Source organism: Falco naumanni, chromosome 6 (genome assembly GCF_017639655.2).
Source record: "Falco naumanni isolate bFalNau1 chromosome 6, bFalNau1.pat, whole genome shotgun sequence".
Lineage (NCBI taxonomy): Eukaryota > Metazoa > Chordata > Aves > Falconiformes > Falconidae > Falco > Falco naumanni.
In genome coordinates, this window is record NC_054059.1 from 85,963,632 (window position 1) to 85,983,888 (window position 20,257).

The 20,257-nt window shown below is 38.4% G+C and overlaps 1 protein-coding gene across 3 annotated transcripts in view; it reads right to left on the bottom strand.

The window, feature by feature from the left end:
- The window catches only part of AKT3 (AKT serine/threonine kinase 3), a 161,978-nt gene that overhangs the window by 65,232 nt on the left and 76,489 nt on the right, over positions 1-20,257 (bottom strand). For all 3 annotated transcript variants that reach the window (XM_040597868.1, XM_040597869.1, XM_040597870.1), the window contains one exon: positions 11,801-11,926. In XM_040597868.1, coding sequence (XP_040453802.1) covers positions 11,801-11,926 — 126 coding nt within the window. The remainder of the gene's footprint in view (positions 1-11,800; positions 11,927-20,257) is intronic.

Here is a 20,257-nt window from a genome sequence, read left to right on the forward strand (position 1 = left end):
TAGATTTTATGATGTAGCATACCGGACTAAACATTACAACTGCAAAACAATGACCTACTAGAACGCTTCATTCATGCAAATGTATTTTAACATTTTCTTGTGAAATTAAGGTTGCTCTGTCGAAAGTGTAATTTGTTTTCCTGCAGCTACCATGAAATAGGCACAAACATCACATCTCATGTTCTGGAACATTATTGCTTGTTTGATGCTGATCCAGATCAAATGTGTGACCTAAAATTATTTATCAGGTCACAAATCAATCAATAATGAATATGGCAACAGAATTCCTGTTCACTTACAATCCACTGTGGTTTTCTTTTCCCAGAGCTACCACCTACCAGCTGACCCAAACTTTTAACTGATGTAGTTGACTACTCATTAGCATAAACCTTGCACTTACTCTTTGTGAATTATGTTTTATTTATTCCGGTTAATGTCAATGCTTTACAAAAGTCATGTTATATGACATGTACCACTTTACAAGGCTTGCTGTTCTTTCACAGAAATTAATCATATTGGTTTGGCATATTTTTTCTTCACAAATTCAAGGTCCTGAAACCCCAACTATCATTCACAATTTTACAGGAATGCATTTTAAATATTCTCCAAGGAACAGCATCACACCCATCAAATTTCTAAACATCCAACATATGTAAGTACCCTCTATGTTGCTTTTACTTCCTCTCTCGTGCCTTTGTTACTGGTGTTAATTGTACAAGATGCATACTCACAGCTGACCTGAAATGCAGCTGCATACTGAAAATACATTCAAAGCAACTGTCTTTAGTATGACTAGCTCATAATGAGCTTAAAGCCTTAGCTCAAGGCATTGATTTATATACCTGAACACCTAAACTATTTCAGACACAATTATCTAAGAAATGGCCTCTCTCTCCATGATATAAAGCCACAGCAAGTATCAGCAGACTTACTTGTACTGGACCATCCTTAATACAGGCATGAAATAACTGATGGGGGCGGGGGGGAAGGGCAGCGCGCCTGTAATTTTGAGGATGCCTTGATTTAAAAACTGTCATGCATACTGCAACTTTTTTATTTGAAAAAGAAGAGTGGAAGTATGTCTGTCAATAGCATTTTTCTGCTGCAGCTTAGCAAAACACCTCAGAAACTTGACAGACTCATCTATAAGAAACGGAGGAACAAAGTAAATATTGCACTATGCAGGTGTGTATTTTTTGATGCACAAACCTATATATTCACTGCACAGCTATAAATTATTACGTAAGTCAGACTGCTCACTGGTCAAGGAGATGACATTACTTTTAACAAAACTCCATACACCATGGAGACTCAAAAGACAGACAGTAATCCAACCTCATGGCTTTTATAAACTCAGCTAGCTCTCGGATGAGATAAGAGCCATCCTCAACATTTTGAGGAAAGAGCTACTGCAGGATGGACACAAGAAGAGGGAATTTAACAGAAAAAAACTGAAAGAGGAACAAAAAGGACAGCAGATGACAGGAACTTGGGGAGCATGATGAAGTAGAGCTGCTTACAATACTTAACCAGGCTTGCAGCTAGATGCAAATACTACTCATGAGATCAAAGAAACCCACATCTTCAAGGATATGGTTGAAGTCCAAGATCATGATGACAGTGACGCTAGGGTTAACAAGCTATTTGTTTTCCTAACTTCCTCAGCTGCAGCTCTAAGGAATGTGTTGGGCTACCTTCATAACAGAAGAGACTAGAAGCATCGTCTGCTCTAAGATTATCTCATCTTACTCCCAATGAAACCATCCTCTCATCTTTAATCCTATCACACTTCAATCATGTAGGCTGAAATTTTCTTTGCTGGGTGTCTGCCTAAAGCTGCACACTGCTGGAAAATACTACTTTTTGGAGATGAGACTTAAAACTTGGCAAACCAAGACCTTTGATATCCTTTTAGTATTCCTGTGAAAATGTAAGGCATCTGGCCACACGACATGTGGGAGGGATAAGACTGCAGTGGGAGGAGGGTAAAAAATTACAATAACAATTACTAAAGCACAAAATCATTTAAAATCTACGCATTGAGTATAATCCAGAGGATGCAGCTATCTCCTGCTTCTACCCCTGCTGAATTTTTCTCCTATATTCATAATGCCTCATCCTATTCCTCAGACAATATGGAAAAAACCCTACCTCGTTGAGGCAAAATCCAATACAGAATGATGGCATACAGCAAGTTATTCACAGAAGAGATGTCACAAACAAAAGACTAGAGAATAAAGGGTGAAGAGTGGAAACGGGACAGGAAAAAGAGTGGAACCTGTGTGAGAAAGAAGAACTTGCAGGACAGCTAGAGCATAGCTAAACTAGAATAGCTGGTTCAGGAGAAGGAAGGTAAAAGAAGCTGCCAGGGACAGAAAAGTGAGGTGACGTTGTAAGGACAATCTGAAAGCAAAAAGATAGAGAGTCCAACCTGCAGAAGCGTCTGTACCAATTAAAAAGCACATCCTCTCCAGTGCCTGCAATGGAACTGAAAATTTTGAATTTCACCATTCATTTTCTGCTTGCAAATACATACAAAATGCATATATTAAAAGGGTATTTAAGTTTGCCAACTCAAGCATGCAAAAATTGGAGCTAACAGAATTAAGCCTATGTCCAAATACTATCTATAATATGGTCTTTACCTACATATATATATATTATACTAAATATATTATATATTAGTATATGCATTAATATACAGATGTAGTACTGGTACTATCTATACCATTTATTTCAGGCAGTCCTCAAAGTGATGCTGTGCATTATTAACAAGAAGAAAACATATGGATGCATATACTAAGCTCTGTAACTATCAGAGAGTATTTACTCTGAGTTTGCATTACAGATAATTAACCAAATCAATTAAAGGTAATAAAAAATATCTTAACAATTGAAAAGGGCACTGAAAACAGAAAAAAAAACCCAACCAAAAATGCCATTTCACTATCACTGAAGAATGCTATTGAAATATAAAATCTAGCAAAATGTAACAAACTTTTTAAATGTTCTTTTTAAGTGGCTAAATATTTTATTTCCTTGTGGAAGGTTACAATCGACTATGTTCACATCCTTCCCTTCTGAAGCAAAAAGAGTTTCAGAAAGAAGTGGAGGAACAATGTATTTCTAAAAGTGGTGTGCCACACATCCTTCTTAAGTAGATAAAAGTCTGCTGATATTTAGTACACCCACACGCTTCGTGTGCTGCTGTATACAAATGTATGGGATAAACAATATTTCTGTCATGATTGCAACATGAATAAAATCTTGATTGTGAATGTCTTTCACCTACAGCTATGAGGGGAAAAAATACTAAGATGAATAAGTGCTGTAATACACAATTACTGCTAATTACCAAAATATTTTTCTACTAATTACTGGGAAAATGGTAGTAGTTTTAGACAGAGAAAATAGTTTGGAAACTACAAAAGCACAGAAGAATGAGTGAAACTGGCTACTGAAAGCTGGCTCTGAACACTCGAGTGATAGTTGGGTCATTACCAAGAGTAGAGAACACTCTACCATAATGTCTTCAAGTTTGCTACTATACATAAACATATGTAATTAAAGGGCTGAATCTCAACTCAAAACAGTTGGAAGTCTAAATTATCATTCAAAAAGATGAGTAAGCCAGTAAACAGACAGACTCAACTTTGTGTTCTTGTATGCTAGCCATCTACAACTTGGAATTACACATTTTAATCCTAAAGCTCTCTGTCTTGCTGGGATTAAACACAGGTCACACAAATTTTCCCCTTTAATATTAGACAGGATGATAAACCTTGGGGGAGAACACTTGTTCAAAGCAACAAAACACAAAATCAGTAACACAAACTGACAACTCTGTTCCAACAAGTCTGTAGCACTCATTTGGCCATTTTTGGATCTACACAGAAAATGGAAAAAATGACATAAAACTGGTATAAAGAAATCAAATGGATGTTTCTCAAGTATTGAACTTCTCTTTTTTTCTTAACCAAAAAAAAAAAAAAGTCATATACATAGCAGAGGTTCTTTCATCTCCACATCCACAAATAATCTGTCAATTCTAAAATGTTATACTATCTTTTCCAAATAACCGCTACTATCTAAATTAAGTAGTTATGCTAGTTAAACTCTCCTGAGCAACTCTAACTACAAACTGTATTTCAAAACGTTCTGTTTACTTTACACCATTCTGAACCACAGATGACAAAGTTTGCTTGAAGCTGTAATTACTCTGCAAAGCTGGGAAGCCAATTAGAGGGCCTGAAACCTGCCAGTTCCAAAAAAAAAAAAAAAAAAGGCAAAAAAAAAAGCACAGATCATCTGTTCAGATTTTATTAAAAAGTTTAAAGTTTTAATTCTATAACTTTAACCATATAATCACCAGTGTTCTTTTCCTAAATACATTCATTCAGCATAAAAAATAGAAAGAACACTAACACCATTTTATTATTTCATAGATGGAAGCATTCAACTTAAGCAGAATTTGTTGACATGGCTAGACAAGAATACTAAACATACAAGCAGCCATTAAAAATTGCACTAAAAAATGAACAGAAGGTTGCATATTTGAGAAATTATTTCTAATACAGGCTGAGTCCTAGCACAAAAGATAACTTCCTGTGATTATCATACCACATGAAAGAAATAGTACTGAACCACTGCTTGCTTTGTTTAGAATACATACACTTTGAAATATATACCGAGTGCTATCTATATAAGATATCTATATCTGTCTACGTATCTATCCATTTGCATTACAATTTAACCTCAATCTCTTATTCTTCTCCTGATCTTCCCTTTATAAACACTTTCCTCCCAACCTCTGCCTATTCAGTTGCTACTCCCGTTTTTTCTTTCTCATGTCAAAATTCAACAAGCACACTGCCCATAAATACCTTCTCCCATTACTGCCACTCTGCACTCCAGTTCCACACTTTGATGACCTTTGTTAGACAAGTAGCAGAAAATAATGTGTGTTAGACAAGTAACACACCATTTTCTAACATTGAAACAGATATATATGCTTTTGCTCATACACATACGAAAAGCCATGGCTTTTACATACCTGTACAAAGATATAGGTATACACACACAACCCCCCACACCCTCAGCTTAGCCCTCTCTCGATTCTCCTGCTTGTTACCTACTCCCTATGAGAAACCTACTCCTCTGAGGCTTCCCAAAAGGCTCTATCCTTTCTCACTACATTTTATCTAGGGGGAGTATGACCCTAAAAATCAGTTTGGCCACACAGAGATTTATCTGAACGATTTAATATCCCTTCTTTGGTTCCAAAAATGCAGGTTTCCCCTAAAAACGTCATCCCCAAAACTGCTCAAGAGATCATTTTCCCACATTGTGTCTTTGATCTTATGACTGTTCTCTTTGCATTCTTCATTCCTTACCCAGCTCCATCACATCAAATACAGGTAGCTTTTCAACATGGTCTGTCCCCAGAGCCTACCCTCCTCCTCGGTATCACTCTTTATTCAGTATCAAAATGCTACCCATCCTTCTAACTGTTCCAATTTCAGCATCATTTCTCAAAGCATTTCTAATTTCTCTGTTTGCCATACTGGCTCTCTTTTAAATCACCCTTAAAATGCTCCTTCACGTCTTAAAAACAGGAGGGAGGGAAGGAGGGAGAGAGAAAAGAAGGGAGAAGAGAGTAAAAATCTAACCTTGACAATGGATTAGTTGTTGATGTGCTGAGACCACTGCCTGTACTACAGGCTAATACTGTCTCATTGTTTTCTCATACTCCCCCCATCTGTTTGCATCCATCTGCTGTCCCTTGTTTTATATTTGGAATTTTAGTATTTTGGAGCAGGGACTGACTTTTTGTTCTGTACGGGTAGAAATCCCACTTCTGTGGGGTTTGGCTCATGACAAATACTTATATGTGCTTTGGTGATACAACGACATATATGACTGCATAATAAACACAAACAATATAATAATATTCCTTGAAGTTGAAAAAGATCTTCCTTGATGCACTTCATCATACTGGAAAGTCTTGTATTTCCAATACTCCAAAAAGCACTGAAGTAGCATCGATGCCTTTCTGTCATTGCAACTGAATTTGCCATTCCCCCTTCATGCAAAGAGGGAAAACCAAACCAGGAGATTTCTGCGTGTTATTGTTGGGTTTTGCCTAGGGTTTAGTTTGTTTTCATGGATGACAGTAAAATTCTACATCCTGCTCTGTCTTCCATGCAAACACCACGATTTTATTTATGCAACCGGGTGTATCACATCAGCATAAAAACTCTCAGCCCTGGCTATAAAGTTTGACCTGCCATGCTCATACCAGGCCCTATTTAGAGATAGTAGGAAATTACAGTACGCTATACTGGTGTCTAAGGAAGCACTGTCAATTAAAATGGAAGGATGAGCCCAAGGAACTGATTTTCATTCATGATCCAAGCCACCAAGGGAATCCAAACTTCTAAGTCAAATGGCAGAATACCAACTATACCACCTAGAAACCATTCATAAAGTGATATGAAACCCTCCCAACGAAAATTACTGGTCCAATTTTCCAGAAAGCTAAACATTTCTCCATCCAACACAGACAGGAATATTGGTTATATACATTAGATTCGAGTCTGAATTTCCATAGATGCATTTGCATAGGCAGTACATTACACATACATTGCCTCTTCCCCTCCCAAAGTACTTTCAGTGTTGAACACACATTATTTATTCAATCACAACATTATTTCAGAATGAAATCTATACTGTGATTATAAGTATCTACAGTTATATGCTTATCTCTGGGTTCATGTCATCCAGTGTTGCAACAATTAAAAAAAAAAAGTGACTTGAAACTTAAATCTCATTGAAAAATTAATTGTGGAGTTGCACACAAGGTCATGTCTAGTGCCCAAGTATTTTCATGCATAATTTAACCTCACTTAAAACTTACATATATATTTTTTCTGCCCATTTCTTTAGAAAATGTCTTCAGAATTCTCTATAACCCCTAACAGCACTCCCCTGAAACCTTTCAATTTTCATGTTTTGAAGATTTTTAAATCCCCAAAATAATAAAACCTTGTCTCTGGCCCACTGAAAGATTTCCCATTAGGAAAAAGTAGCACAGATTCTCCATTTAGAATAGCCAAGGTTCATCAATAATCATTTCTGCAGAGAAAAAAAAAAGGGGGGGTTATAAAAGGTTACCTTCTCACAATAACTAAAATCCGCTTTTTCTTTTCAAAGACAAGAAAAAAAGTAGCTGTACGGCAGAGTGCTTAGAAAGCACTATCTTTCAAGATAGGAAAGAAATTCTAGGTGACATCATTTTTGGCCAAAGCTCAAAGGCTACTGTGAAGGGATACAGCTCTTCCCAATTATTCCCTACGTAAAGATCAAAATGAAGGCAAAGGGCCAATTCTTAGAGATACCTCATCCCAAATGTGCTACGTGATTACCTACATACTCATTGCATATGTGAGAAGTATTATTTTATCAGTAAAGGCACAAATGCTCCTTAAGTAGAACTGAAGTAAAATTCTTCCCCACTCTGTTTTCCCTAATAACGATGATCAAAGACCAAAGTGGTTCACACAAAGCAGTGTTGATTCTACTTACGCAACGCTGGACCAGTTAAAAACAGCGTTGTGAGGCCACGTTGGGTTTTTTTTGGAGGGGGGAGGCCACTGTCACGCATAATGGAGTTTTAAAAGCCAGGACGATTTTTTTCAGGCCTCTGCCAGTATAGAGAAGTTATACCAATCGAATCAAAATTATTTTTAAACTGGTTCTGACTGCATAAATGCCTAAGCTACAGCAATTTACATTAACATATTTTATTTTGCAGTTGAAGTGGGCTAGGAACACACACCCACTCAGATACCATGACTCAGTCAATCAAGAGTATCTCTTTAAGCTACAATAGCTTGATTACTTGCAACTGCTTGTCTCTACCTGAAAAGAGCTAAACTGATTTTGAACCAGCCAATTTGAGTAAGCTCACACTTCTGAATTTACCTCTGAAAACCAGTATCAACCAGCCTGAAGTTTCCACGCTGAATTTCCCACCAATGTAATTACATCATCTTCATTTATCTTCCTACGGTTAGATACCACAGCACAACTTTTTGTGAATGTCAGGGCATGAGCATTAACGAACCAAAATCATACTTTACATACACAGCGCTCTCAGCTCCCACATTAAAAACAGAAGGCTCTGCTTAGTGTAAAATAAGCTGGCTTCACAGGAGAGAAACCAGAGTGATCCCTACACACTATCCAGTGTCACCAGATGTGGCTGATCTGTTCTCCCCTGCGGCCTTGCTGCGGCTCCCACAGCTGCAGGTGGGATCTCATCGCTGCCCGAAGGCAGGAGAGCAGCAGCCACGGGGAGGCAAAGCGAAGCCCCTGTCCCAGACACCGAGGAGCCAGTCCTGTTCCCTCCCCCGGGGCTCAGCTCCATCCAGCCCCGCTCTGTCATACCCTTCAGTCAACTCTGTTACTGTCAGGGACACACTTCTGCTCCAGGGAAGAGATCTCTCACACCCATTTCAGGGCCGTGTGGTTCAGCAGCGGGCTGAAGGCTGTGCGCGCTGCCTCAGGCTCTCCATCTCTATGTAAAACCATCTACTTGTTTACAAACCCGCTTCCCAATGCCTTCCCCCCACAACTCCTCCCAGAACACCCCAAGGAAAGGGGGTGGCCTCTGAACACTCCATCCTATGACAAAACACCACCCAGTGAGAAAGGCTTTATTAACAAAAAAATACCCAGCGGTGGAAGCACTGTTAGCGGTATGTAAAATAACTTCATTCTCTCTGGCCTTCCTGTCATCCCTGATGGGAGTAATGTAGACAACACAAGACCAGGGAGAGAGCAATGCTCAGGTGCAGGGCTTGAAAGTTATCTTGGAAGAAATGAGGAAGCCACTCTACGGAAAATGACACCATGCCTGGGAAAAAGCCTTTTGCAAAAGTAAAGCTGGTGTCACAGGTCTGGAAGGCAGCGGACACTGGTGCGAAAACATCCATGTGATGGAAGTAACTAGCTGGACAGACCTGGATATAAAAGTTTTAAACTACAGAGCAAGTATCATACAAAGCAGAGCTGTGCAAACTTTCCAACATTCAACTCCAACAGTACTATGAAAATAATACCACAGCCTTGGCCTTTTCTGCTTAAATAACAAGCTGTAAGCAAGAGCCAAAGATGTCTATCATTTGGAGAGCAAAAAGTAGATTGAGACCACACTCTCACTTTACAGATAGCTACAAAGATTACGTGAAGATAGGACTGTAAAGACATATCTTTAAGTCCCTGCCAACCTAATCAAGATGGTATTAACAGTGATCTCACACTCCATCTGCCTGGCTAGTAGTTTATGAAAAATGTACTTCACTATTACAGGAAAAATATGTTGCACTGCTTGTGGCCACAAACCTACAGCAGCAGCTCAGGAACTCTTGGATCACAGGCCATGAGACCAGTTCTTGACATTTACCAGGTACCGCCCATGAGATCTGATTCATTCATATAGCAGTTTTGTTTGTTTGTTTGCCCTACTGATGTCTCATCTTCAGACAGAAAAGACAGCTGACAAAAAAATTTACAACCCTTTGCAATTTAGTGTAATACCATACTGTTTTGCTTTTCATCCTGTGAATTCTACACAGGTACTTCACTTAATTTCATGGGATTCTTTTTTTGAATGAAAAGCCTCCCTATTCTTGCACTGATCGTCAACCATTTCTGATTAAATTATTCATTTTTCTGCCAGAAAACAGAAAAACTCACCTCGCTTACCAAAACTGTATTTCTTCAATTAGTATTGCATGCCTGTTTCTTCAGCTTACATTGCCTAACAATCAGACCTATGGGACTTGCTAGCTGCAGAAAGGATTATTTTAAATTTATTTATTTGATGGAGGGTGGAGCAGGGAGGGGATCGGTAGTGGTGGTGATGTTGTCACAGAATCATAGAATGGTTTGGGTTGGAAGGGGCCTTAAAGCTCAACCAGTTCCAACCCCCCGCCATGGGCAGGGACACCTGCCACTAGACCAGGTTGCTCCAAGCCCCATCCAGCCTGGCCTTGGACACTGCCAGGGATGGGGCATCCACAGCTGCTCTGGGCAGCCTGTTAACAGTGTCTCACCACTCTCATAGTGAAGAATTTCTTCCTAATATCTATTCTAAAGCTATACTCTTTCAGCTTAAAACTATTTGGAAATTTTGGAAATCAATTTTGGAAGTAATTTTGGAAAGCAGCATGAAACCTTGCAATGTCCATCCAGGCAAAGTTCAAGGGCAGCGTTCTAACATCAGAATTACATGAGATGACCTCTATGTATCAAAACAAGGGAAAAAAAAAAAAAAAGCAAAGACCAGTATCAACACACTGGAATTATTTGCTAATTATGCATTTCTTTGCTTAGCAGAACTACCATTTGGATCATCCTTCTAGTTGCTGCAGCAAAGAAAGACAGGATATGCAATGAAGAACATGGTAAAGCAGGACAAAAAAACCCTACTGTAGTTCTACAAATGTTCTTTCCGCTGCACACTGGGGAAGAAGTATCAAGGACATTACTAACTGCTATAAATGGGTAGGTTAGGATATGCAGAGCAATAACGAAGGAGTAACAGCCTACTAGTCAATTCCTACTCATGAACAACTTAAAGACATCAGTGGTTTTGAAGCTAAATAGCAACAAGGCAAAACGAGCCTCTATTATTATATAGAAGGCTTGCATGCTCAATATCATTTGCAAGAATGCTGTCACAATTGGAAAAGGCAAAGTTTTCCTCCTCCAGCTGTGGGAAAAGACATGGGCTTGGAGCACAAGATTGTTTTCTTACCAAATAAAATATCCAAATTACTTTGTACACAAAATCTGAGTCAATCTCAAGGACAATTTTAGGACCATAGGAAAATACTGTCTCAGTAGCATTTGTTCTATCTTCACCAATGCAGATGAAAGGAACCCCTTCCCCAAGTACACACGCTCCTGGGGCTCCAATACTCCTCTATAAAACTAATCAGCATCTTTTATTATATTGCAGTACACTAATAGCATTTTGAGATAAATCAAGTAGATTTTCTAGTATTCCTTTGAAAGCTTCTAGCTATGAAATCCACAACTCAGGGACTTTTTTGCCCCCTTAGTTTTGTTTCTCAAACACTTTCATTTCTGTTACGAAACACTCTTCCACCCATCTCACTTTGCCAGATCAAAAAAACTACAGATTTGTCTTTTAGAAACATTCTTGGAAAAGAAGAAATCAAAATGTCTTCACTTTACCCAACAGATACACACTTCGTAGCTTTGCTAATATATGCAAATTGTCTGATTGCTTGAAATTACTGATTAACCATGCTGGAGAGCTGATTACCTGATTATCCAAGAGAAAAATAATTCAGCATGATTTTGTGTCATTTGACAGTCTAGATAATTTTCTAATTAATTTGAGTTTTCAAGTGAATTCAGAGATACTACTGAAAAAAAGAAAAGAGGTCAATGATCTGAATAAAGGTAAGCTTTCCAGGAATTTTCTTCTTCCACAACTATTTGTCAAATGTTACTGTTAGCTACAGACAGTTCAGACACACACACACGAAAACTTAGATCCAAAAATATTCAAAATCCCATGGTAAAATCTTCAGTGCTCCTGTAAAGATACCTTGCAGAGCTGGACATAAGATTAGTGGCGCACTAGTCTGACACACGGCCTCAAACTTGCAGTGCTACCAAAAAAATTCTGAACTACACATGAAGCAATATGTAGCAGATATTTTGTCAATATGCTGAGAGAATTATAAATACTGGAAATACATACTTGCCACTGAAAAGTTGTTGAGTGGATATGGCAGATCCACATCCTGGGGCTTCTCCTTATAGCCTATGAAAGAGCCATCTGTCTTTAGCAGGAAATATCTTGGCCGCCAGTTTTTTATATATTCTCCTAAAGGAGAAAAAAAAAAAAAAAGTTCATTAGTACTGTAGAAAAAAAACTTTGATCTTAAAAAACATAACATGTTATCAGTGTCTAACATTAATTATACCCAAATCTTTCCAGACGTTTTCAATTTACAGAGGAAACTAACTCCCTCCAAAAGAAGAGAAAATGGAATTGCAACGGTAAGCCTGGACTATACAACGATGTCTCTGAAATAAGAAGCTACAAGCACTGTATAGTAATATTCTGTAGTTCTAAATTTCCTCACACTATACGCTTCAAAATCCTACATCTTTACACCTATAAGCAGCTCAAAATTTGCTGCAGGCAAAAGTAAGCCCATGAAATCTAAACTACTACAAGGTAGAACATTTATCCTGCTGAGCCAAAGCAAAACCCATTAACTTCCTCAAAACATACACGACGCAAACACAAGAAGACTGGGGGTAATGGGAGAACCTACACAAAATACACTTAACAAATGTACCTGCAAGCAAAAGGAATAAAAAAAGAGAAAAATAGAAGCCAATTACCTTCTAAGAGGTAAGTCCATCAACAAACCCACCACCTCTGCCTTCCCCACACCCCAGTCTGAGCAGAAGATTCCGCAAGCCATGAGGTATTCAGGACCAGAAGCATACCCATCAGGTCAGCAAAGACATGATAGCTTAATTAGTGCCACTTACTTGTTATTTAAGGGTAAAAAAATCTCTTTAATAGCATTACACTTCATAAAGTAAAGTAGACCACAGACCAAAATCTCAGCAACAGTTTCATTTTTAAAGTGCAATTACTCAGTTAAGTACGGGTGAGTTTAGATCTGCCCAGCTTCCCCCGTCTTTCATGTCTACCTGCAGAGTAAATAACGTATGCACAAGTACTTACTAAGACTTTAAATAGGTCACTGTTTCATCATTATAAAATTGAACATTAAAAAAAATAAAAAAGGTGTATTAACAATGCAGAATTTCCAGCCATGTGTAGGACTTCTCACTGTCTGCAAAATGCTCAGAAGCGACCGGTCCAGGGGCTGTACAGGTCCCGGGCAAAGCCCAGCCCTTTAGTGCCACCTCAGCACCCTGTTAGTTGTAGCTATGTACCTTTTAGACAATTCAAAGGTCAGAAAGAAGTTTTACATCCATCTGACACAGAAATTACACCATGGAAGGCTAATCTAAAGATTCACTAATTGCATCTTCACCTTTCCATCAGAGCAATCAACTAATTGTCACTGAAGTTCAACATGGGGATTGTTAATAAGGCCTTGCTGAACTCGATCACAACTTGCAAGGATTTTGATGATGCCCACAGCTTAAAAATCTAACTGCAGCCATTAACATTTCCGATATTCAACACGTATTTAAGCAGAGAATCAGGGCAGGGAGTAGAAGATGAAGAAGAGGAAAGGGTAAGAAAAATTACTGCCAGGCTATTTGTGCCGACTTATGTTTTCTAGCACTCGGCAGCAAAACTCTTCCCATTTAGTCCTGCTTCTGCATAGCAGGGTACCTGCTTGATTTTGTTATCAAGGCATTTTCATATAAGTAGACAGAAAATTGAGGAAGTCAAAACATTACTTAATTGGACCACAAAATTAATAAAGCAGATATAGCGCTAGTTACATTTGTATTGACTCAGAGCTTTCTATCGCAGATCGCTGATGCCAGTTCAGCTGGGAACACCCCTACTGACACTGCCAGGCCGGACTGATTTTACAGTTGGAAATCCCAACAAACATAAAAGCAAATAATAAAAAAACCAAAACCAAACAAAAACTGAGGTATGAGACATTTTTATGTTGGAGAAGAAATGTAAGTGCAGTACGGGAAAAGAAATGTGTAACTTTAATACCAACAACAGCAAATAGTGTTCATCATTGTTACTTACTATCATCAAAACATCATCGTTACATGAGAAGGTAAAGACATTTCTGAAGTTTGCTGAATACTTGAAAATGAAATGATCACAGGCCTAAATTAAGGTATGACTAATATTTTAAGAACATTTAAAATAGGCCCCGCAACAAATTTGCTGATATCTGCATGGAATTCAAAAGTTGAAGCCAAAACTAAACTTTAAGTAGCATATCATCCAATCGAAGTTCTAAAGATATTAACACTCTAGTTGCTTTCTTAAACAGACCATAAAGAGACTCTTCTGTAAATTCTAGTAAAGTATATCATATTTAGTTGTAACATAGGTGACTGTTAGGAGAGAAAGTGCCTGTTAGTAGGTTTAAATTTATCAAAATCTTATCTTGAAGGAGCAATAACTGGAAGGCAGACATATAAAAATACTGAAGAGTTCCAGGACAGCATGCAGAGAATACCAGTGCGCCCAGAACAGGTCAGCCAGGCAACGGGTCCTCCTTTCCGTGAGGAATGAACTAGACAGGGAGATAAGCAGGCTGTGCTCTACAAATCAGAGCTGACACGGTAAGTACACTTGGTAGTCGCTTCAGGGAGGAACAGAGGCTTTCGTTTACTTACATACATGCTCTCCAGAACAAAAACCTGTAGAGGAGGAGACTATTCTAGCAGGTGCCCTTAGAGGGCCAGCACACACCTCCCCGGTCACTTACTCCCTCTCCTTCTCTCAGGACAACACTGTAGACTGCATTTGGCTTCTACTAGATACTCAGAAGTAGTATGAGCCATTAGAAGAACCATCACAAGAGTATGACTAGCACTTCCAAGCTCCTCTGAAGAGAGCTAACAACTTTGGACAAAAGCTAACCAGAAGAAGATACAAATATTAAATGATATGTAAGTACCCGTTTACCCATGAGCGCAGTTGTACCTCTGTGTTTGCCCTGCAAACTATAGTCAGACACAGACACGTAACCTAAAAGCAATTCCAAAACACTATGGCTTCATAAGGATCCATCTACTTCTTTCACAGACTTATTTCTTTGAGGAATGTTTCTCCTGAATGGTTCCCTAACAGAAATCATGGTCAGACTACTTCTTCAAGATGTCTGGACAAATGCGCGTGCACACACACACACACACACACAAAATCCCAACAAACTAGTTTTGCCTTGAAATCCCCAATATTCCAATCCTTCTTCAAGGCCTATACATGAATATTTATCATCCACCCTTTATTTATTTTGTAATTTAATTAACAAATGGATGAACACTTTTGAAGACTAAAGTAAACAGTGGTATCAGTGAACAGTTCACTTAGCTGCTCAAGTGGTTTAATGGCTCTCAAGATGCACTCTAGGTGCTCTCTAATAACTGCATTCCTTTCACATAATCTGCCTAAAGACAGAAAAACATTTTAGTCCACACCTCTGAATAGACATGTGCTTGCTGAACTGCTTTGAAAGATAAATCCTCCCAACAAAAAATACTAAAACACAGTAGAGTATTTGAAAAGCAAAGCCCCTTCCACATGTCTTCTAACTTGCCAGCCCCGCATTAAGAAAAAAAATAATTTGTATATTTCACACTGTGAGCAATATTCAAGGTATCTGGAGTGTATGTTTAGCAAGTACGTCAACACAAGCAAACAAGAGAAAATTTACATCTGAAATTCAGTATGTGAAAAAAAATTCCACAAGAATGGAGAAGTCCAGGCAGGCTAACCAAACCACCAGATAGCCTGACAATTTAATGAAATGGAACTGCGGTACTCAGAAAAGCAGTGGATCTGCCATGGAGAATTAATCGGTTTGTACCCTGCTTCCTGCTGAGTTAATGTAAGCTAAATTATTATTTTTGCTTAAATTTACACCCTTCTAAGTTGAAAAACATGTTCTTTTAGGATCTGTTTATTAGACAGTAAGAAGAGGTCTCTAATTTCAACCACTGCAGCCAAGCAAGCCAAGTCATTCCTACATCATTTTAATTCTACTCAAAGTTTTTAAAGCTACATGAGAAAAGAGGCACTAAAATATGTATCTCACAGATACATACAGACAATAAATATATACATACGCACACAGAAAATACAGATTTAGAAACAGCTTTAGGTTGGTAGGCTCTGCTTCTTTAATAACTACCAAGAGAATACACCCAAAAGATGAAACAAGACAGCAATACATGCCTGAAGCACACGAAAATGCAATCTGATCTTCATGCAAAAAGCACCCTCATAACATGCAACTCTTTAATTAATGTTGTATCTAATAATACACTGGCTAACAACAGTAACAAAGAATGCTTAATGAAGGTTTGTTTAGAACATGACCCTTGCGGCTGCCTCTGTGTTCGCCTCTGTACTGCAACCTTAATGATTTTTCTCTTTTGCCTTTGACAGCTAGTAACAAGAATCTTCCCTTCAGGACATTTCACAAAATACGTTTATTCTAGTGTTGCGATGTTTGTAGTTTTGATACTGCTGAGGAGCTTCACAAAGAAGAGCTTTCTGAGAACCGTGAGTAGTCAATAAATCCATGTTAGACAAATGTAGCACTCAAAGTTTGTAATTTTTTTACTTCACCTTAGAACTCAAACTCTCTCTTCAAACCTACACTTCAGCTCAGGTTCGATGGTTGCTATTGTTAGTCTCACCACTTGTAATCCTTACAAAATTTAGCAATTATGGAAAAATTATTAGGTAATTTAAAAATAATCTTATTATTACAAAACCTATTTTTTAAATCACTTTTGCAAAACATCTACAGTTTTCAATATGTAAATGGCTTTAGAGGTGTGAAGGAAATGTCTTTAATATACAGCACTGATAAGCAACAGAAACCTGAGTTCAAAAACTTGCTTCCTTAAAAGAAGCAACAGCTGCCACACAGACATAAGTGAGAAGGGGAGGGGGGAGAGAAAAAACAAACTGCCTCCAAGCAGAGAACACCAAAAATTTGCCTCTTGTCTGTGTCATCAATTTACTAAAATGGATTACATAAAAATAATACACAAATACTATCCTCCCTTCTTTTTTTCTTTTCCTTTCTTTTTTAAGGCACTTTTTTGTTGACTCAAACTCCAGTTCTAGGCTAACATTCGATAAAGAGAGGAGGGAAAAATGCGAATCTAAGAGCATTAAACAAAAATATATAAAAGTAAATGAAACAACCACACGCGATTTTTTTTGGTGAGAAACAACTGTAATTAATGTCAGGTCAAGTAAAATATCAGAAGTAATGCCAGTGGTTTTTGAGATTGAATTTACTTACCTTGGCCCTCTGAGGGCAGTGTTACCTAACGCACGATTAGAAGCATCAGCAGACTATTTGATTAAGTCAGTAGACACTAGTAAATGTAAAGCGCTTCTGTTAAATATTTACTTCTGATTTCATGATAACAAATTTGCAATAGAGTTCAAAGGTACTGTAAAAACTACATGATTAAAAAAAAAAGAAAAACTATACCTGTCCTCACAATTCCTCTGTCCTTCAGTCTAATGTAAATGTGTAACTGTACATCATGCAAAAGATCAGACAAAACCTTACTATATACCAAAGAATTAAATAAAAATGGGATTTTTCCTAACATGCCTTAGCATTTTAAAAGCTATTTTTATCATATATCCCCTCCCAAGTATTTGCCAGCAGCTTGAAGAAAAGCAGAATTTGGAACTAACGCTTTCTGATTCTGCCTTTTATACTGTGAGACAGCAATTATTTATTTATACTAACTGTTTTCCCACAGTTCCCAGTAATGCTAAATGACATTTTGGGCACATCTGCACTTACTTCAGACAAATTAATTTTTCCAGTCACAACGGGGAAATGGGGAACCTTTTGTGTTACATGCGGGCATCAACTTCTACCGCAGCGAAGCTTCCTGCAAATTGAGGAATTAAGGTGTGAAAGTTCCAGCACCTTTCACTGTCCGTGACACCGCAACAATCCAGTGCAGGTGAAAGACCAGTCAATTTATGTCGAGCTCTTCACAGCTGTGTGGCCAGAAACCAATGAAAACCACACAGATGTCATGATTTTGCAGATGACAGCAAGCAGCCTTGGGAAGGAGCTCTGGAAGTTCCTCAGCTGATCAATGGAAGAGGAAAGCAGGGACAGCCCCCGCTCTTCCATGCCAGCCTAGATGTGCTGAAGAGCAGGCAAAGGGTAGCATCTTTTCTTCCTGAAGCAGTAGTAGGGTGTCAAAGACAAGGACTCCTACTGGGAAAACAGCACTCCCAAGGGAGAGGTGCAGCCACCAGGCAGGTCGAAGCCGGAGAGCGGCTTTCCATACTCGCAGCATGCACCTCTGCAGCTGAAAAAACAGGGAGGACCAGTCTCCTCCAGGGAAAGTTTTTCCCTGTCCTGACCGTGGGGTTTCCTTCCCCCCAGGTTCTGAATGCAACCTACAGGTGTGTTTCCAGCTAGAGGTTCACTGGGGTTCAAATCACCAGCCACTCTTTTCCATCACGACTACAGTGAGTCACCATCTTATCTTGTATAAATGCAACAGTACTTCAGCTCCTGCTGCTTATTCAACCCTTTCCTGCCTCATTAATAATATTTTCTCTAAAATATCCCCCCCCAAAAAAAAGATCTAGAGGAAAATAGGAACAGAGAGAGATACCACTATTCAAACACAAATGCAGTATTCAAACTGGGCAGCCAGAATATCCACACAAAATTACTGATGTCTTTTGGCATTTCATGGAAAATAAACGTTTACAGTACAAACTTAATTTTCATATGCACAAAATCTTGTCCTTTTAAAAAATCGTACAAGAAATACTGGGTTAGCTGACATCCTGACAAATTGAGAATTGACCTTTACCGTGTCCATTTTGAGCCAACAGGAAGAAAAACTTGCCAGTTTCAACATCACTCTCACTTCCCCTTCATTCTTGAAGGATAAGAATTAGAACAATAAATAAATTAAACAGAAGTTGATATTAGTACATGCTGGCTAGAATTACAGTCTTGTATTGCATCAGCATCCCTGAACAACAAAGGAGATCAATATTTTCTAAATATGCCTGCTGTTCAGGAATGGAAAACCAAGGTCTATATCCTGGCAACATTTAGAGACGCTGTTCACATTTTCTACATTTCTCTCTTGCATAAGGTTTTATAGGATCAAAGCCCAAAATGCTACACTATTTAGCTGCTTCTCAAAGCAGTTTTGTAGTTTTTAATAATGTTGAGATGTATCTGTGGTAAACGCAAAAAGAAAAAAACCCGCATTTTAGAATATTGTCTCACTTTTTTTTTTTTTTTTTTTACAGCTAAAAACCTTCATGTTCTCAGTACTTCTAAATATTTATAAATTTTGTATAGAGGACTATCAGCATCAAGTGGTACTTCATATAACATAAAAAAATACTTTCTTCTGTTTTTGCTAGTAGACCAAAGGATCTTTTTCAGATTTTGACAATATTTTGAAAGTAGGATAAGTATACAAATATTCATCTATAAATTACACTGAATAAGACAGTTGGCTACAGCAGCAATGATTTAAATACACATACTTGGTACAAATGTATATACTGTCAGACAATTAACATGTAAATGTTTTTTCCATGTAGCTAAGTTGAATTCAACATCTTCCTAATATTCTCTACATTTTGTAAAACAGCCAACTCCAGTTTACACAAAAAATCTCCAACTTTCCATTGTTTGCAAAAGGGTATGAGAAGTTTGACAATAGCATTACCATTCAGCTGAGTTTCTTTGACAGATTAATGTGTTGTCAAAAATTATGTGACTTTCCCCTCTTAAAACTGGTATACTTGGTAGCATGTTTTCACAAAGCAAACTGTCTCACTTTTAAAGCTGGCACATTGCAAGAATTTTAAAATAGCTCCTCTCGACTTTCTCCTTGTCACTAGGTGTGCTCCTAGCCTCAGACATTGCCAGGTGCCAAAACCCTAGAACCAGCATCATTCATTTACATTTATTCCTTAAGCGCATTGCTACAGTCAACCTTTTTGCTTTATCATTTAGCCCACATCATCTGCACAGGATCAGTCTGCGACACAGAAATGCAGAAGCATTCCTCAAAACCACCTGCGTTGGAAGAACAGCTCCACTGCCGCTGTACACGTCAGAACTCTCTGGTTGCACGAAATGCAACGAAGCATTTCACGACAAGCAGCAATGCAGCACTACCCAGAGCACCTTGGGCTTCACACCAGCAATGGCAGAACACAGAAAATGGCACCATTCTGGGGAAAAGAACCGACAACCCAACTACCAGGCAAAAAGCAATTCTCCGTTTGCAGGGCTGTTGACCTCTGTCAAGGCTCAGATGCAGAAATCGGTACTTGGGTAGGAGGCAGCCTCGTCTGAATTTTCAGTTAACATTAAGTTGACATAATCCAAAACTGACTTCTTCCACTGCCACAGTGATGTACAAGGGGACATGAAATGCTCCCATCAGTAGTTATTGTTACCGATGACCTACAGACCTGATGCTT